Below are 21,030 nucleotides of genomic sequence, written 5' to 3' on the forward strand. Positions count from 1 at the left end.
TATCCAGGTGATGTATTATAGAACTGTACACCTGAAACCTATATAATTTTATTAACCAATGTCACCCCAATTAATTTTTTTAAGTGAGAGGAGGGGAGACAAAGAGATAGACTCCCACATGTGCATGTGCCCTGACCAAGATCCACCCAGTAACCCTCATCTGGGACTGATGCTCGAATCAAACAAGCTATCCTCAGTGCCCGGGGCTGATGGTGAACCAGCTGAGCCACTGGCAACAAGAGGGAAAGAGAAGGGGAGGAGAGTCAGAGAGAAGCAGATGGCCGCTTCTCACATGCACCTTGACCGAGGATCAAACCCAGGATGTCCACACACTAGGCTGATGCTCTATCCACTGAGCAACAGGCCAAGGCCAATAGGAGCGGGCAACATCAGCTCGAAGTTGATTCCTGCATGTGCCTTGACCAGGCAAGCCTGGGGCTTCAAACTGGCGAGCTCAGCATTCCAAGTCAATGCCTTATCCACTGTGCTGCCACATGTCAGGCAAATGTTATTTAATTTTTATTTATTTTTAAAGATTTATTGATTTTTTTTTCAGAAAGGAGAGAGAGAGAGAGAAAAAAGAGGGGAGAAAAGTGAGAAGAGAAGGGTGAGGAACAGGAAGCATCAATTCATAGTAGTTACTTCCCATATGTGCATTGACCAGGCAAGCCTGAGGTTTCACTCTGGCAACCTCAGCGTTCCAGGTCAGCACTTTATCTACTGCACCACCACAGGTCAGGCCAATAAACTTAAAATAAAAAAATGCTGTAGCATGGGTTGACAAATATTTATTCTAATTTTTGGGTTTCAAAGGCCTATGTACAGTAAAGCAGAAATCACTTCCTAACTACCCATTTATTTAACCTAAAAAAACCAGAAACATACAATTACCAATAGGACATGACCTATATATATTATTAGAATGGATTTAATTTGCATGGTGATTTCTGCCTTACTCCATGCAGCTCAGCAGGTGCCAGGCAGTCTCATGCTGCACTCCTACATGCATGCTTTGGGATTCCTGACTCAACAAATGAGGCTGAGTGGCCCTCCTGGGCAGTCATCTTGATGATGCTCTGGACTGTTTGTGTGCACACGTGCAAGTCTGTGTGTCTCCAGAGGTAGCCCCAGGCTGCCGCCCTATCACTTCATCCATGAAAAGACATCTTTTGGATCCATAGCTCTTTAGAGTTTACCAAAAAAAATTAATTTTCCTATTGATTTGAGGGGGTGGGCATCAACTTGTTCCAGTAGTTGCTCCATTTATTATAGTTCCACTCATTGGTTGCTTCCTGTATGTGCTCTGACTGGGGACTGAACCTGTGACCTTGCCATGCCAGGAAAAGGCTCTCATCCACTGAGCCAGCTGGCCAGGGCAGCTTACAAAAATTTTTATTCAGCTTTCACAAGGCTTTGTCTCATTTAATCCTTCCAACTACCCAAAGCAGCAGGCCAGACAAATTGGGTTATGCCCATTTTATGGATAAGGATAATTTACTCAGGAGAGGTTGACTGCCCAAGATGCTATTAGTGGTAGGGCTGGGCTAATCCCAGTACAGGATTTTCCCACTATACCATGTGTTTTTAGTCATTAATTTAACTACTTCACTGAACACCCAGCGTGCCAGACAATGCCAGGTAATCCCTCATCAGCCAGGTACTTACTCAACATCTGCTGAGGGAAGCTTGTTCAAATCCCCTTCCTCCTACCCCTGCCCCAAGCAATTGATGAGTTTTAAGTGACAGAATGAACGAACTCCAACTCTTCAGCAGGTCACACGGGCGCTGAGCTGTAGTGCAGCATGACGGGTAAGAGCTGCATTCTAGAACCAGACGGGCCCGAATCCCAGTCCTGCCACTGACTACATCAACCCTCTTCATCTATAAAATGGGAATAATTGAGTTGTGAAGATTGACTGATTTAATATGGGTAAAGGACTTACAACAGGGTCTATTATACAATAAGAGCTCAATAGATATTGTCATTATTTCCTTAGCATTGTCTTGAAAGGATCTGAGAGGTTTAAAAACAAAAGGTCCCCTTTATTGTCTTTCAGATTCCTAAACTTTCAAGACTTTGGCCCAGAAGTCCTCTCCCATTTGGGCAGAGCAGGAAACCCCTTGCTGAAGGCACACACCACCCTCTTGAGTCTCTTCTCCGCCTGCTCCGTGCTGACGGTGCCCTTAGGATTGGATTTTAATTATGGCCATCTTGCTGGTTTCTTGGTTTTTGCTCTTTCCTTCTGCAGTATCATTCTCTACTTTTCCTCAAATAATTTTTCCCAAATGCTCATTTCTCTGGCATTTTTACTGGCACTTATCTATGTGCTAGGCACTGTCGATGCTGTGATGAGCTGCCCAGCCCCCTTTCTGGAAGGAAAGACTTGCTGCCCTAGCTGCGGACAGCAGGAAGTCCTCAGCCATCACTCTTTGGGGTAAGTGTCTCAGCTGAAGAAGACACTCTGAGTTTCCTATCTCCTTCTGGTAGCAGCCAGCATTCCAAGACTGATCGACTCAGCAGGATAAAGGCCTGCCTGAGCCATCGCCTCAATTCAGGACAATTCCGCAGGGCTAGCCAGCTCCAGAATGTGGGGCTGACTGAGGCCTTTATTGCTGCTCAACTTGTCCCTCTGCTCAATCTGTTAGTCCCAGGGGCTCCACTAATAAATAAATACCCTGCATGCTGGTATCTCCATGCTGTTTCCCAGGGAAATCAGCCTGTGGCAGGCATAGAAGATACAAAGATGAGCAAGCCACAGTCTAGCTTCGCAGCCACCAAGGCAAAGTAGAATCTGCAACTTTAATAATGGCAGGCAGCTCATAATGGGGAAGCACAAAGTGCAATGAAGCCCACTTGAAGGGAGGTAGGGTTGAGGGGAGTCCATCACTCCAGGTTCAGGAAGCCCAGCGGCCCTCCAACCAGGTTATGAACCCAGTCTGCCAGCCTGCTGAGATTTCCACAGGTCAGGACATCCAGTCTGCATGTTCAGGCTGGTACAGAGCCGTGAGCTGATGATGCTGGTGAGGGTGTTTAATGTGCATCTGTGGGTGGGCCAGACATATAGGGAATGGCTTTTACTAGAACATTACATTCTAAAATGACAAACTCAGCTGGGGCATGGCCAGCAAAGGCAAATGAACCTTCTCCCCTATCCCATGCTCAAAGCTGCCTGGAAACCAGTGAGAACTTAGCAAAATGTTGTCTATGTCCAACAAATCTCTAGAGCAGGGGTCCCCAAACTACGGCCCGCAGGCCACATGCGGCCCCCTGAGGCCATCTATCCGGCCCCTGCCGCACTTCCGGAAGGGGCACCTGTTTCATTGGTGGTCAGTGAGAGGAGCATAGTTCCCATTGAAATACTGGTCAGTTTGTTGGTTTAAATTTACTTGTTCTTTATTTTAAATATTGTATTTGTTTCCGTTTTGTTTTTTTATTTTAAAATAAGATATGTGCAGTGTGCATAGGGATTTGTTCATAGTTTTTTTTATAGTCTGGCCCTCCAACGGTCTGAGGAACAGTGAACCGGCCCCCTGTGTAAAAAGTTTGGGGATCCCTGCTCTAGACAGTAACACCACATTGGAATAAACAGTTCTGAGGGCCTGGCCAGTTGGCTCCAGGTAGAGTGGCAGCCTAGTGTGTGGAAGTCCTGGGTTCGATTCCCAGTCAGGGCACAAGGAAGCGACCATCTGCTTCTCCACCCTTCCCACTCCCCTCTCTTTTCCTCCCACAGCCATGGCTTGACTGGTTCAAGCAAAGTTGACCCCAGGCGCTGAGGATGGCTCCAGGGCCTCACCTCAGGCGCTAAAACAGCTCAGCTACTGAGCAACAGAGCAAACACAAGATGGGCAGAGCATCCCTGGTAGATGGTTTGCTGGGTGGATCTTAGTCGGGTGCATGTGAGAGTCTGTCTCTCTGCCTTCTTTAATTTTAAAAAAGAAACAAAAACAGTTCTGACTGGAACCTTTGAAAGCCTTGTAGACTGGTGCTAAGGGAACAATGGCACCTCTGCATTCTGCCTCCCACTGGGGACCAGCCAGGTGGCCTGAGAATGGAGGCCAGGATCTCAATGAAGATCCTGCAGGTAGAGGACTTTCAACCTGGCCAGCTCCTTGGCTGTCAGGCCTGACATCAGTGGGCAGCTCCAGCATCAGCAGCTGTGGAAAGACCAGCTTCCAATATGGCATGAAAGGGGTGACTGCTGTGATGGGCAGTCTGTATTGCACATCAGATTTCTTTCTTCTCTGTTTTCTGAATGAAGCTGATATTGTATCTTCCCTCAGGACAACTGTCTTCTGTCAACTCCCCTCCTATCATCCAAAGTTCATCCTACACTACCATTTATTCACCCCAATTTCTGGAGGACTGCAGTGTAGGCCTGTATTGTCATATATACAGGATCTTCCCATTTTGTTCACTGAATTACAGAATTGGAAGCCAACCTGAAAGAGTCCTTTTCTAGAGCCCAATAGGGCTGAACAGTCCCAGAGACCGGGAACTCATTCTCAGAAGGCATCTTGAGCTATTCAAAAAGTTTTCCTTTTGGCCCTGGCAGGTTGGCTCAGTGGTAGAGCGTCGGCCTGGCGTGCAGAAGTCCCAGGTTCGATTCCCGACCAGGGCACACAGGAGAAGCGCCCATCTGCTTCTCCACCTCTCCCCCTCTTCTTCCTCTCTGTCTCTCTCTTCCCCTCCCGCAGCCAAGGTTCCATTGGAGCAAAGATGGCCCGGGCGCTGGGATTGGCTCCTTGGCCTCTGCCCCAGGTGCTAGAGTGGCCCTGGAGGGGCAGAGCATCGCCCCTGGTGGGCAGAGCGTCGCCCCTGGTGGGCGTGCCGGGTGGATCCCGGTCGGGCGCATGCGGGAGTCTGTCTGACTGTCTCTCCCCGTTTCCAGCTTCAGAAAAATACAAAAAAAAAAAAAAAAGTTTTCCTTCCTTTGAGCCCAAACCTGTCTACCTCTGGAGTCACTCAGAGAAAATCTACTTTTCTCATGATAGCTCTTCAAATCAGAGGCTGTTCAATCACTTTGTGAGTGCATATTATGTACTTGTCAGCTAATTCTCAACACAATCCTACAAAGCAACCAAGCAGAGGTGTTCAAAAGGATAAGTGACTTCTTATTGAGCGATTTCTTACTCTGCTAACTCCTTCTAATCAACAGCAAGTGCTGAGACTTGATCTCAGACCCAACTCCAACTCTGATGCTCTTTGTATAAAGTCACCTACCTTCAAAAGCAGATTCTGTGTCACAGAACCCTTCGGCTGCACTCTCACTAACATTAAGGAGTTGAGAGAACTCATATTGGGACTCATGAGCTTGTGAGGGGTGAAGGGGCCAAGAGCCTGGAAAAGCCCATACATCAGACGACCCCGGCTGGCCCACCTGCGGGTCTAAAGTTGGCAGCAGTGATGGGGTCTGTGAGAAAGCTCTCGGCAGTGTAAGGATGCATTTGGCCACAGACACAGTTGGAAGGACATCTCTGGACTTCTGAAAGGGAGCGAAGGTGAGGAGGCAGGCCAATTAGTGGCTCTTCTGCTGGCTTCATCCATCCATCACTGCCTATTCTGAGGTACATCAACAGAGCCTTCCTGTCTTTACTGTTCTTTACTCCAACACAAGTATCTCTCTCCCATACCTGCACCGTGATTAACCTCAGCAGCTGAGTTAAAATTCATTGGTTGAGCTTTGTGACTGACTCTCCAGTCAGCAAGTTCCTTCTGTTGACTGGTTTCTCCATTATCACTGAGAGCAAAGCAGTGTCTGTGGGTGTCTTCTGTACAGCAATTACATCCAGTAGCTGAGCCCTCAAGAAACAGTTATAAATTCTATTACCTCTGTTAAACATCCCCCTGTTAAAGGCTGCTTAATTTGAAAACAAAGTGCTCTATTTCTTCCCATTAGATCCCATTTTCTTTTTTTTTTTTAGATCCCATTTTCAATTCCCTACTTCCCAGGCCCATCCTGCATGGCTGGAGGAGAAATAAAGAAAATAAAACCACCCAAGCAAAATGGGACAAAGACAATTTCTATTTAGCCCCTTCTGAAGGTCCAGATCAGAGAAGCAGGGTGAGCCTGGGCCAGAGACCACGGGAGGAAGCAGCTGACAAACCACATCTAAAGTGGCAGGTTTATAGAACCAGTTCACTCTCCCAAGTGGTGAGGCTGAGACAGCAGACTCCAAGACCCTGCAGCTGAAGCTGAGCCCAGGATACAGGACCAGCACTGCAGTGACGTAACACTGCCCTTCACTCCAACAGCCCCGCCCATCACAAGGTCAGCCAGGTGACCCAGAGCTCTAATGATGATTCTTTCCAGGGACAAAGCTGGTGATGCCATAACTTCCTCCTTGTGATAAACACAAATGTCACAGGAAAATGCCAAATCAGAGAGCTCACACCCCTTAGCACGCTGCAGCCCTGCCAAAGAACAGCAGAGAAGAGGCAAGGAAGATTTAATTTACATAGCAGCCACTCGGGGCCCAGTCAGAGCTGGGGCAGTGGGGGGGAATGTATGACTCCAGTGGCCACCCCCCACCCCTTCCACTTAGAAGACCAGTCCTCACAGACCCTTAAATGAGGCTCCCTGGATTGTGCAGAGGATGCTCCAGTCATAAGGAGAGATTTGAGAATAAGGCTGTCCCCCCAAATCAGGGGAGGTCCATGGCCTGGAGATGGTGGCCTACACAGTGGCCCAGGGGTCTGAGAGCCCAGTCCATGTCCTGAGCATAGTCCTCAGCCTACTGGGCCTAGAGGAAGCCCTCACGGCGGAACTGTTCCTGGAGAAGGGCACGGTACTGGTCAAATCCCCCCTCGACCCGGGTGACGCCGCCTCCTTCGCACACCCACAACTCTTGGCACACCAGCCTGATGAAGCGCTCATCGTGAGACACCAGAATCACGCCACCCTGAAAAACAGGAGACCAGAGGCACTGAGGTGGTCCCTAAGAGTGCTGTGGCCTTGTGGAAAGTAGGCAGTATGAAGACACACTCACCCTAAAATTGTTGAGAGCACGGCCCAGCGCCTCAATCGTTTCCATATCCAGGTGGTTTGTGGGTTCATCCAGAATGTAGAAGTTGGGGCTGGAAGGTAGAACCCAGGGAGGTTACGGGTGGTGGGAGAAACCACAAACTCTGACACTAAGACAAGATAATCATTTTCTACTAGGCAAGAGGGGAACAGACGAAGGCAAGAACTCTGAAACATGAGGCCTCACCAGGGCATGGTCATCTGAGCAAAGGCTACCCGGCTCTTCTGGCCCCCAGACAAACTGGCCACAGGGCGCACAGCCAGCTCTCCAGAGATGCCGTATCGGCCCAATTGGTGGCGATACTCCTCCTCAGGCCGCCCTGGAATAGACCCCATCACATCACAGCCCTACTCCCTCCCGTCACCCTCCCCAACAGCCCCACCTCCAAATGCCCCTGTCCTTTATACCTAGACCTGGTTGGGCTGCTCAGCATAACCCCCATCCCCCAAAAAAGATAGCATCTTGAGCTGCCTAACTGAAGGCAGCAGCCCTGGCCCTCCTTCCTCAACTCCAATCCCTAACACACCAGGAAACTTGCGTGACAGCAGTTCCACAGCACTGACATTCAGGTCCAGCTGTTCCACGTGGTGCTGGCTGAAATAGCCGATCTTCAGATTCCTGCAGGCAGAAATGAAGGGGAAGAGGGAATCAAAGGCCATGACCATAAAAAGTGTGGCTACAAGTGTGTGAGTAGTTGGAGAGTGAAGGTATGGGCCCAACCTGTGAGCATGTCTGATGCCCCGAACAGGTGTTAGGTCCCCCATAAGCAGCTTCAGCATGGTCGACTTCCCAGCCCCATTCTCCCCAACCTGTAAGAAGAAACATAAGAACTTTAAAGAATGCGTGTGTAAGACACAGGAGAGAAGGAAAAGAGAATTGGACTCAGGTAGCCCCAATGACTCTTTCAATAACTAAAATATTTTTAAGAAACTAAAAAGTGGCCCTGGCCAGTTGGCTCAGCGGTAGAGCATCAGCCCGGGGTGTGGAAGTCCCAGGTTCAATTCCCAGTCAGGGCACACAGGAGAAGCGACCATCTGCTTCTCCACCTCTTCTCCTCCCCTCCTCCTACAGCCAAGCCTTGGTTGGCTTGAGCAAGTTGGCTTTGGGCGCTAAGGATGGCTCCATGGCCTCCACCTAGGCACTAAAATAAACGGCTCAGTTGCTGAGCAACGGCCCCAGATGGGCAGAGCATCCCCTCTAGTGGGCTTGCCAGGCGGATCCTAGTTGAGGCGCATGCGGGAGTCTGTCTCTGCCTCCCCGCTTCTCACTTAATATTAAAAAAATAAATAAAACTAACAAGAAAAATGAAGGAAGTAGTAAAGATGTAAAGAGAACCTAATACCTGAGTACCTACTAAGTGCTAGTACCTACTAAGTGCTGGTACTAGGTAAACAGAATCTAATACTAAGTACTTACTAAGTGAGATTTAATTATCCCATTAACCAAGTGAGGTAGACGCTATCTCCATGTTCAAGATGAGAAAGCTGTTTAATAGCAAAGCTAGGAAATGGCAGTCAGGATCTGACGTCTGACCCTGAAGCCTATGCTGTTTCATGGTTTGAGAAAACACAGAGCTGAGACAAGTACGATAAAATACTGCTTTAAGCCTGACCAGGCAGTGGCGCAGTGGACAGAGCATCGGACTGGGATGCAGAGGACCCAGGTTCGAGACCCCGAGGTTGCCAGCTTGAGTGCGGGCTCATCTGGTTTGAGCAAAGCTCACCAGCTTGGACCCAAGGTCACTGGCTCGAGCAAGGGGTTACTCGGTCTGCTGAAGGCCCACAGTCAAGGCACATATGAGAAAGCAATCAATGAACAACTAAGGTGTTGCAACAAAAAACTGATGATTGATGCTTCTCATCTCTCTCCGTTCTTGTCTGTCTGTCTATCCCTCTCTCTGACTCTCTCTCTGTCCCTGTAAAAAAAGTAAAAATGTTAAAAAAAAAAATACTGCTTTAAGTATTCATAAAGTCAAACATGCTAGGCTGCCATCTCTGCAGGGCAGCCCGAGAAGCTGGAGGATGAGGACAGTGTAAGTATAGCAGAGTCCTTGGCTCAGGCCCTGACTCCTGCTCCAGCAACCTCTTGCCTCTGTAGCCCGAGGATCTGGGCCCACCTACAGCACATAGTGGGATGAGAGAGTCCCAGCTCATGGAACAGAGAAACGGCAATCATACCACACATATGCGAGACTCAAGATCAGCAGAGACGGAGAGACGGCTGAAGATGACGTGTTTAGGATCATAGTAGAAATCCACCTCATCTAGTTGCAGAATTGGTGGGGAGAACTTCTCAAAGCCATCAGGAAACCTGCGGGAGGGAAGGTGGGGGTGAAGAGCACTGGGGCGGCCAGAAACAAGAGCTTTCCACCAGCCCCTCCAGCCCTGCACTCACTTCATCACTACTTCCAACTCCTTTTCCACGGGTTTCAGCTCTGGCCTGAGGAGAGAGGGGGCACTCCAGATTTATGACTTTTATTTGTTCTATAACACAAGTAATCTGTGTTCAGAGAAAACTTAGAAATAGCTTGTACTCCCACCACCCAGATAACATTATTATTATTTTTTTTTAAAGGAGAGTCCAGAGAACTCTTTCCTGCTATTTTTTCTTTTATTCATTTTTTAGAAAGGAGAGAGAGAGAAGAGAGAGAGAGAGGAGAGAGAGAGAGAAGGGGGGAGGAGCAGGAAGCATTAACTCCCATATGTGCCTTGACCAGGCAAGCCCAGGGTTTCGAACCGGCGACCTCAGCATTTCCAGGTCGACACTTTATCCACTGCACCACCACAGGTCAGGCCAACATTATTTTTTTAGGACAGTTATGCACTATGTAACTGCATTTTGGTCAATGACAAACTGCATATATGAAGGTGATCCCCTAAAATTATAACAGAGCTGAAAATTCCTATCGCCTAGTAAGATCATAGCCAAGTCATAACATCATAGCACAATGCATTACTCATGGGTTTGTGGTGTTGTTAGTGGACCCACTGCCCTGCCAGTTTTATAAAGTACAGCACACATAATTATATACAGCACATAATACTTGATAATAATAAATGACTATGTTATTGGCTTATATATTTATTATACTATACTTTTTACCATTATTTAAGAATGTTTCTTTTGCCTGACCAGGAGGTGGCGCAGTGGATAAAGCGTTGGACTGGGATGCAGAGGACCCAGGTTCGAGACCCCCGAGGTCACGACTTTGAGCGTCGGCTCATCTGGTTTGAGCAAAGCTCACCAGCTTGGACCCAAGGTCGCTGGCTTGAGTGAGGGGTTACTCGGTCTGCTGAAGGCCCACAGTCAAGACACATATGAGAAAGCAATCAATGAACAACTAAGGTGTCGCAACAAAAAACTGATGATTGATGCTTCTCATCTCTCTCCGTTCCTGCCTGTCTGTCCCTATCTGAAGAATGTTTTCTTTCTACTTATATAAAAATGTTTGCTATAAAATATTCGACTGCTACATCAGCAGCAGCTTCAAACATTTCGTGCTTACTGCATCTATTGATTGCATCATTTTCTTTTGTGCTTAATTTAATCTCATGTTGTTTTGACAAATTAGTGTACCCGAAATGTACAGTGTTTATGGAGTCTACAGTAGTGTACAGTCATGTTCTAGGCCTTCACATTCACTTACCACTCACTCACCCAGAACAATTACCAGTCTTGTAAGCTCCTTCATGGTAAGTGCCCTACACAGGTGTACCTTTTTTTTTATTTTATCATTTATATTGTATTTTACTGTACCTATTTTATGTTTTTTTTATTTATTTATTTATTTTATTTTTTGTATTTTTTTGAAACTGGAAACGGGGAGACAGTCAGACTCCCGCATGCACCCGACCGGGATCCACCTGGCATGCCTACCAGGGGGCGATGCTCTGCCCATCTGGGGCGTGGCTCTGTTGCGACCAGAGCCAGTCTAGCACCTGGGGCAGAGGCCATGGAGCCATCCCCAGCGCCCGGGACATCTTTGCTCCAATGGAGCCTTGGCTGCGGGAGGGGAAGAGAGAGACAGAGAGGAAAGAGAGGGGGAGGGGTGGAGAAACAGATGGGCGCTTCTCCTTTGTGCCCTGGCCAGGAATCGAACCTGGGACTTCCGCATGCCAGGCCGACGCTCTACCACTGAGCCAACTGGCCAGGGCACCTTTTTTATGTTTAGATATATTTAGATAAACAAATACCACTGTTACAACTGTCTCAGTATTCAGCACAGTAACATGCTGTACAGTCTTGTAGATTAGGAAAAATAGGCTACCAGTGGTCAGCAAACTCATTAATCAACACAGACAAATATCAACAGTACAACGACTGAAATTTTTTTTGAGAGCCAAATTTTTTAAACATTTATTTATTTATTTTTAAGACTTTATTTATTCATTTTAGAGAGGAGAGAGAGAGAGAAGAGGAAGGAGCAGGAAGCATCAACTCCCATATGTACCTTGACCAGGCAAGCCCAGGGCTTTGAACCAGTAAGCCCAGGGCTTTGAACCAGCGACCTCAGTGTTCCAGGTTAACGCTTTATCCACTGCGCCACCATAGGTCAGGCAGTACGAGAGCCAAATTTTTTAAACTTAAACTATATAGGTAGGTACACTGTAACTTAATTAGGGTACGCCTAAGCTGGCCTTTGCGCCCGCACTCAAGGGGCCAAAGAGCCACATGTGGCTCGGGAGCCGCGGTTTGCTGACCAGAGGACTATATCATACTGCCTAAGTGTGTAGTTAGCTATACTATCTAGGTTTGTGTAAGCGTACTCTATGATGTTTGCAAAATAACAAAATTGCCCAGCAATGCACTTCTCAAATGTATCCCTGTAGTTAAACATCACATGACTGTATATTTTTCTAGTTAACTATATGCTGAAAAAAAATAGGATTGTTGACCCTGGCCAGTTGGCTCAGTGGTAGAGCGTCAGCCTGGTGTGCAGGAGTCCCGGGTTCGATTCCCGGCCAAGGCACACAGGAGAAGCGCCCATCTGCTTCTCCACCCCTCCCCCTCTCCTTCCTCTCTGTCTCTCTCTTCCCCTCCCACAGCCAAGGCTCCATTGGAGCAAAGTTGGCCTGGGTGCTGAGGATGGCTCCATGGCTTCTGCCTCAGGCGTAGAATGGCCCTGGTTGCAACAGAGCAATGCCCCAGATGGGCAGAGCATCGCCCCCTGGTGGGCATGCCGGGTGGATCCTGGTTGGGCACATGCAAGAGTCTGCCTGACTGCCTCCCCGTTTCCAACTTCAGAAAAATACAAAAAAAAAAAAAAAAAATTGTCTTTTTGTTGCTTTTTGTCCTCCTACTTAACATAATGTTTCTATGTCACAAAATCCTAAGCCTTATGATTTTAGGCTCTCCTACCACTATCTATCCTATCTATCTATCTATCTATCTATCTATCTGATCCATCTACTCATCTATCTATCCATCAATCTCTTTATGATGAGAGGAGGGGAGATAGTGAAACAGACTCCCATATGCGCTGTGACAGGGATCCACCTAGCAACCCCTGTCTGTGGCTGATTCTTGAATCAACTGAGCTATCCTCAGTGCCTGAGGCTGACACTCTAACCAACCAAGCTATCCTCAGCACCTGGGACTGATGCTCGGACCAACCAAGCCTCCTCAGCATCCGGGGCTGAGACTCGGACCAACTGAGCTATCCTCAGTACCCAAGGTCCATGCTTGAACCAATCAAGCCAATGGCTATGAAAGGGGAAGAGGGAGAGAAGGGGAAGAGGGAGAGAAGGGGAAGAGGGAGAGAAGGGGAAAAGGGAGAGAAAGGGAAGAGGGAGAGAAGGAAGAGAGGGAAGTGGAAAGGAGCAGATGGTCACTTCTTCTGTGTGCCCTGAACAGAACTGAACCCAGGACATTCATATGCAGGGCTAATGCTCTACCCACTGAACACCAGCCAGGACCACCAGCACTTTTAGAAAGGCTGCTTCAAGGCCTGACCTATGGTGGCACAGTGGATCAAGCATCGACCTGGAACGCTGAGGTTGCTGGTTCAAAAAAAAAAAACCTGGGCTTGCCTGGTCAAGGCACATATGGGAGGGAGTTGATGGTTTCTACTCCTCCCTCCTTCTCTTTCTCTCTCTCTTCTGAAAGGAATAAAAAATAAAAATAATTTTAAAAAAAAGAAAAGAAAGGCTGCTTCAAGATTAAACCTTCAAAGCTCACCATCCTTAGTCATTAAGGAATGCAAGTCAAAACTATAACGGAATAACACGTCACAGCCACCAGAATGGCCAAAATTAAAAAGACTGGTAAATGGGCCCTGGCCGATTGGCTCAGTGGTAGAGTGTCGGCCTGGCGTGCAGAAGTCCCGGGTTCGATTCCCGGCCAGGGCACACAGGAGAAGTGCCCATCTGCTTCTCCACCCCTCCCCCTCTCCTTCCTCTCTGTCTCTCTCTTCCCCTCCCGCAGCCGAGGCTCCACTGGAGCAAAGATGGCCCGGGCGCTGGGGATGGCTCCTCGGCCTCTGCCCCAGGCACTAGAGTGGCTCTGGTCGCAACAGAGTGACGCCCCGGAGGGGCAGAGCATCGCCCCCTGGTGGGCGTGCCGGGTGGATCCCAGTCGGGCGCATGTGGGAGTCTGTCTCTCCCCGTTTCCAGCTTCAGAAAAATACAGGAAAAAAAAAAAAAAAAGGACTGGTAAATGTAGACAGGGGCCTGACCAGGCAGTGACACTAAATAGTGTTGGACTGGGACATGGAGAACCCAGGTTCGAAATCCTGAAGTCGACAGCTTCAGCGCGGGTTCAAATGGTTTGAGCAAGGCTCACACCGGCTTGAGCCCAGGTGGCTGGCTTGAGCAAGGGGTCACTCTGTGTCACTCTGTCTGGTATAGAACCCCAGTCAAGGCACATATGAGGAAGCAATCAATGAACAACTAAGGTGCCGCTACAAAGAACTGATGCTTCTCATCTCTCTCCCTTCCTGTCTGTCTATCCCTATCTGTCTCTCTCTCTGTCTTTGTCCCTTTCACACACAAAAAAAGCAAAACAAAATTATCATAGAATCTCGCAATTCCATTCCTAGATATGTACCCAAGAGAATAGAAAACAAATGTCCACACAACAACCTGTACACAAATGTTCACAGCAGCATTATTCATAAAAGCCAGAAAATCTATTATATATGTCCATCAATTTATGACTTGATAAACAAAATGTGGTATTATCCATACAATGGAATATTATCTGGTCATAAAAAGCAATGAAGTACTAATATGACTATGACATAAATGACCCTAAAAATATTATGCTAAGTAAAAGAAGCCAGATACAAAGGTCACATTTTATGATTTCATTTCTATTACATGTTCAACCTAAGCAAATATATACAGAAAGTAGATTAGTGACTAGACCTGGGGCAAGATTAATTCTCTGAGAGCAGCATAAAACATTCTACTTTCCTGCAGGAGAGGAGGTTAAGGTTGGTTTCTACAAAAGGGGAGGCCTAGAATGGGAGGGCAAGGGGTGGCCTGCAAAATAAGGCAAGAAGTGAAAGAGAACAGGAGCCAGGGCCCAGTCAAGGACAGTACTCACAGTTTCTCCAGCATCTTGAGTTTACTCTGTACTTGAGAGGCTCTGTTGGCATTGTAGCGAAACCGGTCAATGAAAACCTGTAGGTGGGCGAGTGCAGGCATTGGTCAGGCTCCCTCACTCCCTGCAACTCTAATACCCATGGGATGGGTCCCTCAGCCCTGCCTGCCCCACACCTGGATATGCTGGCGATACTGCTGCTGTGCCTCATATTCACGCTGCTGATTGAGTAGCCGCTCCTGCTTGCTCTTGATAAAGGTCTCAAAATCTCCCCGGTAACCATCTAGCCGCTGGCTGTGCAGGTGGATGATGTCTGTGGCTATGGCATTCAGGAAGTTTCGGTCGTGGGAGACAACCAGAATTGTGGAGGGCCAAGTCTGAGGGGTCACAGGACAGCAGGCCCAGTTTGCAGGGGCAGCCAGCTCCCAGGGCCTAGGTGTCTTGGAGGCAGACTTTGCCCAGACCTACTCCAGCACCTGCAGGCACTCACCTGAAGGTAGTTCTCTAGCCACAGGATGGCCCTTACATCCAGCATGTTTGTGGGTTCTGGAAAAGTAGACATATTTGGGATTGATGGGCTGGAGAATTAGGAACATGGGTGTTGCCACTTTTCCCCACCCTGAAGTTAGGGTGCCCCATTTCAAGCTCACCATCTAACAGCAGAAGATCTGGCCTGTGGAAAAGAACAATGTGAGGCTTGAGGTTTTATGCCAGACACTCATTGCTACCTCCCGAGAGCCGAGGCCCATTCTCCATAGTATCCATACATAGGCCCAGAAGACTCACCTAGCAAACAGGGCCCGGGCCAGGGCCAGTCTCATCCTCCAGCCACCTGAGAACTCTCTAAAGAAAGACAGAGCTGCATTAGAGGTTGGTGCTCACCAGCACAGGCAAGGCAAAGCCAACAGTATTCAGTCAGGAATGGTAAGGGTCACTCACCGGGTGGGCTGCTGCTGCATTTTAGGGGTAAAGCCAAGTCCAGCAAGAATGACTGATGCTCTAGAAGTAAAGAAGTTGAAGACTATAGTAGTTGGAACAGGTAACAGAAGGGAAAGGTGAAATGTGAAGAAAGGAAGGGGTAATTTTAAATACCTGGCAGGTGCCTTGTCAGCCTCAATCTCCTCCAATTTGGCATAGACTTCTGCTAGCTGTGCCGCTTCTGAGCCTTCAGCCCTGGGGTTGGGATGAGGGAGAGAGGAATCAGCCTGAGGAGGGGCAATCCAAGAGGATGTCCTGCACCCCACGCAGTTGGAAAGCAGACCACTGGCTGCCTTGTTGCTGGGACAAGAACAGAATACAGGAAGAACGTGCTCACAGCATTGAGGGCCTTGGGCATTGTGGAAGGAACAAGGGCTTGAGAGCCTCTCAGCGTTAAGTTCTAAGCTCTGCTGCTCACTGGGCATGCAAATTATGGACTGTGACAGTATAGCAGGTACTTTACGAAGGCCAGCTGCTGCTAGTTGTTTCTTAGCCTGGAGCCTTCACCTGCCAGCAGCAATCTGGGCACTGAGCTGCCGCTCTCGCTGCAAGAGGTCTTCTCGCACAGTGTCGCTCTCCAACACACTCTGCAGCGCAGGGGTGTCGTCTCCAGCAACCTCCTGCTCTACGTGCAGCAGGGAAATATGGGCTGGAACCCGCAGGCTCCGGGTGGCCAGCATCTTCAGCAGTGTCGTCTTTCCCAGCCCATTGCGACCCACCAGCCCATAGCGACGGCCCCATGCCAGGTTCACATCTGCACCAGCCAGCAGTACCCTGCAGGGTGTCAGGAGAAAACAGAGGGTGCTCTAGATATAGATGTACTGCAAGTTTAACAACAGAAACCTAAGATTATTTTTAGCCCCATTTCATCTCTCCAAGTTCTCCTTTAATTGATAAAAGAAAAACATCACACGTACCCCACTGCCACTTCCTCACCTATCACCAAAAGACACATCAAAGTTCTCAATTCGCACATCGTAGGATTTGTTCTTGCCAGATGACTCCAACCGACTCTCCTTTCTGCTGCCTGCCTGGCTGGCTGATGCCTCTTCCAAGACTCTTTTAAAGGAAGAAATAGATGGCTTTGGCCCTCCAAACCACCCTTCCATCCCTGCAGAGACTGCTCTGCTCTCTTAACCCTTCTTGCTAAACTCACATAGGGTTGCTGGTCTTGAGTGTATCCTTCTCTGAGCGTTTCTCCTGTTTTGCCTTTAGTCGAGCCTCAGCCTTCTCTAGCTTCTTTGCATTCACTGTCTAAGGATCCAAACAAAACCATTTCACCCTTGGGTGTAGGCCATAAAGGAACCCCCGGAGAGAGCACCTCAAGTTAACCTTCTCAATTTACCCATGATGAATAGAATTCAAGACTCAGGGAAAGACATTATCAGAAAACCCCCAGAAAAACTTTCCAGTATTTAGAAACAGTAAACTCTGACCCCAACCATAAACAAGCCCTTCCCTTTCTTCTTTCTCACCGAGGACTGTTCCCTCTTCAGCAGTCCTGGAAGGTCGGTGCCACAGTCTGTAGGTGATAAGAAAAGCAGTCACCTTCTCCCTGAGGGAAGGGAAACTAGTATTTTGAGTAACTAAAATAAACCAGACACAGATATTTTCAGGAAAGCCTTACAATACTGAAGATAGACAGCGATCCTCCTCCCCGCACTTAAAAAAATATTTTAGATTAAGGACACAAGGCTGGGGCAGATAAACAACTCTTACAAGAGCATGCAGTTGGTTAGTAAGTCAAAAAATGGGGGTTGGGGATGTGAACCCAAGTTTGTCCAGCTCCAAAGCCCATATGCTTCCTACCATTGCCAAGAGCTTGGAGAACCCTCCAACCCTACTCCCTTCATCATGGGCTCTTTTGCCTTCAGTAAAGACATCAACTAGCTTCTACAATCTTGTCCTATGGAAAAGAGGTACCAGTAGTTCTGAGCTCCAGGAGGCAGTTGGCTAGGGCCTGGAGGCTGAGAAAAAGGAGAGGGTAGCTAGTTCAATCTTCTCTCACTCTCACCGTAGTTCTCCGTTATCTTTGACAACTGGATGGGGGCGTCTAGCAGCACCTGGCTGCTTCCCTGGCTCTGTGGCTCAGCCCTTGACAGTAAGAACGGAAAGCACAGAGTTAGGAGTTGAGAAAGATCTAAGGCCATCAGACCTTCTTTCCTCACCTCCTGTCTCCTGACCGTCCTCCCTCCCACCTTCCCCACAAATCCCCCTGCCCCTGCACATACAGGCGCAAAGTGTTGTACATGCGCTGACACACGGCTCTGATGCTCGCGTCATCCTTGCTGTCCCCAGACACCTCTTGCAACAGTTCCCCCACAGCTTCCACCAGGTCATCCACAGACTCGAAGTCCGCGCTGCCGCTGTGCAAGACGCCTGGGCCAGGCGTGGCAGGTCGAGGAAGATACCGGGTAGGGTGGACATACAATAAGTTTAGCCCCGGAACCGCGACCCCAGTCCGGGCTCCAGATCCAAGTCGCCCTCGGGACAAGAGGTCACGCAGAGGAGAGGCCTAGCAGCGGCCCCGGCACTGCCCTCCCTTAGTCTTTCCCACCCGACTTCCACTTCGGCCTCCCCAGTGTATTAATTCGGTTGGGCTCACCCGTCACGTAGTCAAAGACCTGTCCGTCAATTTCGGGAAACTCGCTCCGCAGGATTTCGGCGCAAGTCGCCATGTTCCAGTCGTACTCCCTTCCGCGCAGTCGCGGTGAGACCCCAGCCGAGGACCACCCCCCTGTCCTTCCCTGGAGCGTCCCTCCTTTCAAAGCGCATGCGTGCGATGACGTAATAAAGGCAAAGAGCCCGGTGGGCGGGTTGACCCGGACGGAGGAGGGACCGTGCGCAAGTGCTGCTCTTGACGCTTGCGCCCCGCCTTTTCCGCTGAAAAATTAGCCACATGTGCGGTCTTCGCTACCTTCTGGGAGGTGATGATGGAGAAGACCGGGGACGGGGATGGGGGCGGGGTGTGTGTGCCGGGGAACTCGCGGTTTATGAGGCCGCGAGACACCAGAGGTTCAGCGGGTAATTGATAAAGCACATTGGCCTTAATAGTTTGAGTACTTAGCCAGGTCCATTTTGGAGTCAGTTCCCGTAGCTGATTCATGCTCCTCCCTGAATTGTCAAAAGCCCCTTTTGCAGTTCTGTGCAGCCGCGGGTTTTGTTATGGTTCCCAATCTTTTTTTTTTCCCCCCCAATTTCAAGTTTTTATTCTTCCTTAAAGAGGGAGTCAGTTTAATCAGAACTTAATCCTAACTCTTCTGGCGTGGCCGCAAAATCAGCAATAAAGGGACTGGGATCCAACTGTATTTCATCTGTAGAAACTGGTGTGAGCCACACTGATTTCCTAATGGCAGAGCACTCCAGAGGGACTGTATGGCGGTGGTGATGTCTATCCCTCGGGTTATAGTACAACTCGCTTCGAAAAATGAGAGTGTGCTCGGAGACAACCTGTGTCCTGATACCACAATCATAAACAGGATATATAAAATCATATGCATATGTTTGTATCCGAGTCACAGGACAGCCTGATCTCAGGCGTAGTTCATCAGCGAACATATAGCGACGGCTGCTATATGTTTGTGGGGTAACTTCGAGCATCATCCAGTCCATAGAACAACTGATTTTCACATGTATGTTCTCGGCACGGGGCCACATCAACACCGCCAGGAGAACCAAGACCTCTAAAGCCATAGCGACCTTCCTCATGGCAGACCTTCAGCATGGGACTTCTTATGGGCTTCTTGTCTCAGCCTGGTAGCCCGCCCGCCTGAGACCTGCATCTCAGTCCAAATTAGGCCTCTTGAGTCCTTCCACCACCCCAGAGCGGTTTCACTCACCACCAAAGGGCAAGAAAATCAGATGGACAACACAGCCTAAATCCATCAGTATTTATTTCCCACCCAAACCCAAAACAGACCTGCAAACTGAACCTCAGTAAACCACTCTAAAAGGCTACTTCCTTTCCCTGATGCTCTCGAGAGGAAGTTAATGATGCTACTGCTTTACATTTTAACGTGAGTACTTTTCCAATCCCGCTCTAAAATTGTCAACTAAAATTACATTATCCTGAGAGGAGAAACCAGAATGCAGGAGAGGGGGCTCTGCAATGTTTGTGATCTTACCCTCAAGTCGGTGACCTTACCCTCAAGTCGGTGACCTCAGCGTTTCGTTTTGGACTGAGGAAGGGCTGACTGAGAAAGTTTGAAAAGGAACAAACCACAGCTGTGGTCCTTATTATCAGTTCCCTGAAATAAACTTGCAGCAGCAGCAGCAGCAAGAAACATGGATTATGTGAATTGTCAAAGATAAGATGGTCAAACCTCCTCTTACCCCTCCCCTCTTGGAGATACAAGTCAGTAGGTCTGCAAACACAAGTCAAAGAAATCAGGCACTTGTCACGTAAAAGCTAAAGCTGTAAAGGTATATAAGATGTAAGAAATCTAACTTCGGGGAGCTCGTAGTTTTGGTGCTACTATCCTCACATGCTCTTCCGGCTACTAATCCTTCCTCGATCAAGTTGTCTGGGTGTCTATTATCCTCGGTTTGCAGCCAAGTCCTGCTATAATTTATTCATCCTTGTGAGGAATCAGTCAATCCTAATATTTAAAATAAAACTATAGAAGCTACAGTATTAAGCCCCTAGGTCTCATAACCACTTTATAGAAAACACACGGAAATAGGAATTCTGATGGGGAAGCTATGTACAGAATTATCTGGTTTCTTCAATATTGCCAAGAGCTGAGGGAGAATCTGTGGTTTATAAAATTTAAGAAGCATTCATCAACTACAATGGACTTTGGATCCAGATGCAAAATGTAAAAAGTTTTATAGGACACGTGAATTAAGTGTGAACACAGATTGGATGTGATGTTAAGAACTGGCCATAGTTGATAATTGTTGAAGCTGGATGATGGGACATGTGGGTTCATTATATTTTGCTACTTCTGTTTATTTAATTTTAATTTTAATTTATTTGTGTATTTTTCTGAAGTGAGAAGTGGGGAGGCAGAGAGACAGACTCCTCCTGCATGAGCCTGACTGGGATCCACCCAGCAAGCCCACCAGGGGGCGACGCTCTGCCCATCTGGGACCAGAGCCATTCTTGCACCTGAGGTGGAGGCCATTGAGCCAACCTCAGCACCCCCGCCAACTTTGCTCCAACGGAGCCTTGGCTGCAGAGGGGAAGAGAGATAGAGAGAAAGGTGAGGGAGAAGGGTAGAGAAGTAGATGGGCACTTCTCCTGTGTGCCCTGGCCAGGAATAGAACCCAGGACTTCCACATATCAGGCTGATGCTCTACCACTAGGCCAGCCAGCCAGGGCCTACTTCTGTTTATTTTTTGAATTTTCTAATACATTTTTTTAGGTTTGAAAAGGCTGAAACCAAGCAAGGGAAAACTGGTGATGGTAAATCACTGCTTTTATCTGGTCCAATCCACGAACAGATTATGGAACACTGTATCTCCCTTGGGCACTAGGCTGCCATA

At 48.4% G+C, this 21,030-nt stretch overlaps 2 protein-coding genes across 2 annotated transcripts; both read right to left on the bottom strand.

The window, feature by feature from the left end:
- Nucleotides 1-6,430: 6,430 nt before the first annotated feature.
- ABCF3 (ATP binding cassette subfamily F member 3) lies at nucleotides 6,431-18,310 on the bottom strand. Its single transcript, XM_066241214.1, has 21 exons — nucleotides 18,149-18,310; nucleotides 17,775-17,922; nucleotides 17,558-17,637; nucleotides 17,019-17,065; nucleotides 16,700-16,797; nucleotides 16,480-16,602; nucleotides 16,051-16,317; nucleotides 15,658-15,738; nucleotides 15,505-15,564; nucleotides 15,352-15,408; nucleotides 15,216-15,238; nucleotides 15,056-15,111; nucleotides 14,742-14,942; nucleotides 14,569-14,645; nucleotides 9,418-9,462; nucleotides 9,201-9,333; nucleotides 7,744-7,832; nucleotides 7,550-7,641; nucleotides 7,210-7,342; nucleotides 6,988-7,075; nucleotides 6,431-6,900 (listed from the first exon to the last, which is right to left on the bottom strand). The coding sequence occupies exons 1-21, from the start codon at nucleotides 18,219-18,221 to the stop codon at nucleotides 6,742-6,744; spliced, it is 2,130 nt and encodes a 709-aa protein (XP_066097311.1). The 5' UTR covers nucleotides 18,222-18,310; the 3' UTR covers nucleotides 6,431-6,741.
- Nucleotides 18,311-18,777: 467 nt separating this feature from the next.
- Nucleotides 18,778-19,236, bottom strand: LOC136311701 (oocyte-secreted protein 2-like). Its single transcript, XM_066240814.1, has one exon. It carries the CDS (start codon nucleotides 19,234-19,236, stop codon nucleotides 18,778-18,780), a length of 459 nt encoding a protein of 152 aa, XP_066096911.1.
- Between the last annotated feature and the right edge of the window lie 1,794 nt (nucleotides 19,237-21,030).

This window comes from Saccopteryx bilineata, chromosome 8 (genome assembly GCF_036850765.1).
Source record: "Saccopteryx bilineata isolate mSacBil1 chromosome 8, mSacBil1_pri_phased_curated, whole genome shotgun sequence".
NCBI classification, from domain to species: Eukaryota; Metazoa; Chordata; class Mammalia; order Chiroptera; family Emballonuridae; genus Saccopteryx; species Saccopteryx bilineata.